The sequence below is a fragment of the Myotis brandtii genome, unplaced genomic scaffold, assembly GCF_000412655.1.
Source record: "Myotis brandtii unplaced genomic scaffold, ASM41265v1 scaffold624, whole genome shotgun sequence".
Lineage (NCBI taxonomy): Eukaryota > Metazoa > Chordata > Mammalia > Chiroptera > Vespertilionidae > Myotis > Myotis brandtii.
The window spans coordinates 519,274-520,482 of record NW_005370385.1 but is presented as its reverse complement, the minus strand read 5'-3'; the positions used below and the strand labels follow the sequence as shown (position 1 = coordinate 520,482).

Sequence of the window (1,209 nt, the reverse complement as noted above, 5' to 3'; positions counted from 1 at the left end):
TCCTGGCGTTTGCCCAGGCCCTGCGGTCTCTCCCCGCGACCCTGGCGGAGAACGCGGGCCTCGCCGTCTCCCAGGTGATGGCAGACATGACGGCCGCGCACCAGCAAGGGCACTTCCTGATCGGAGTGGGCGTCGAGGGGATCATCAACGTGGCCCAGGAAGCTGTGTGGGACACCCTGGCGGCCAAGGCCCAAGCGCTGCGGGCCGTGGTGGACATCGTGCTGCAGCTGGCCACTGTGGACGAAATCGTGGTGGCCAAGATGAGTCCCCCGCTCCAGCAGGACCCGGGTCCCCGCCCCACGAAGGCCCAGGAGCACCCGTCTTCTCCCAAGACACCCGCCCCCATCACACGCTAAGATCCCCCTTCCGCACGCGGGAGGAGAGGAAGGAGGCCACAGCGGAGACTGGAAATGAGGGATGCTGACGGATTTCTGAGAGGCTCTGCTCACCACCCACTGCTTTCTTGTGATGAGAACTTTTAAGATCTATTCTCTTAGCAAACTCCAAATATACAATACAGTATTGTAGACTATCATCCCCATGGTGTACATTGTCTCAGGACTCGTTTTTCTTATAACTGGAAGTTTGGCCATTTGTACTTTTTGACTACCTTTCACCCACTATCTCCACCCCGCCCACCCCCATCTCCACCTCTAGTACCACTAATCTGTTGTCTGTTTCTATGCGTTTGTGTTTCTTCATTTTTCTAGATTCCACATATAAGCAGATCATATAGTATTTGTCTTTCTCTGACTTATTTCACTTAGCATAATGCTCTCAAGATTAATTCATGTTGTTGCAAATGACAGAATTCCCTTCTTTTTATGGCTGAATAATATTCCATTGTATATATGTACCACGTCTTTTCTTTTTTCAAAAATAAGTTTATTGATTTTAGAGAGGAATGGAGAGCAAGAGAGAGAGAGAAACATCAATGATGAGAGAGAATCATTGATTGGCTGCTTCCTGCACACCCCCTACTGGGGATGGAGCTCGGAACTTGGTCATGTGCCCTGAGAATTGACCCTTAACCTCCTGGTTTGTGGGTCAACACCCAACCACTGAGCAACACCAGCCTGGCTTTTTTTAAAAATTGATTTTAGAGAAAGGAAGAGTGAAACATGGATTTATTGTTCCACTTATTTATGCATTCATTGGCTGATTCCTCTATGTGCCAGGACCTGGGATCAAACCCACAACCTTGGCACA

General features: G+C 49.7%; 1 protein-coding gene across 1 annotated transcript in view; it reads left to right on the top strand.

The window, feature by feature from the left end:
* LOC106723683 (T-complex protein 1 subunit theta-like 2) overlaps window positions 1–738 on the top strand; it is a gene marked incomplete at its 5' end in the record, with an annotated part of 1,437 nt that extends 699 nt beyond the window's left edge. The window contains one exon of the mRNA XM_014528201.1: window positions 1–738. Coding sequence (XP_014383687.1) covers window positions 1–356 — 356 coding nt within the window.
* Window positions 739–1,209: the final 471 nt, after the last annotated feature.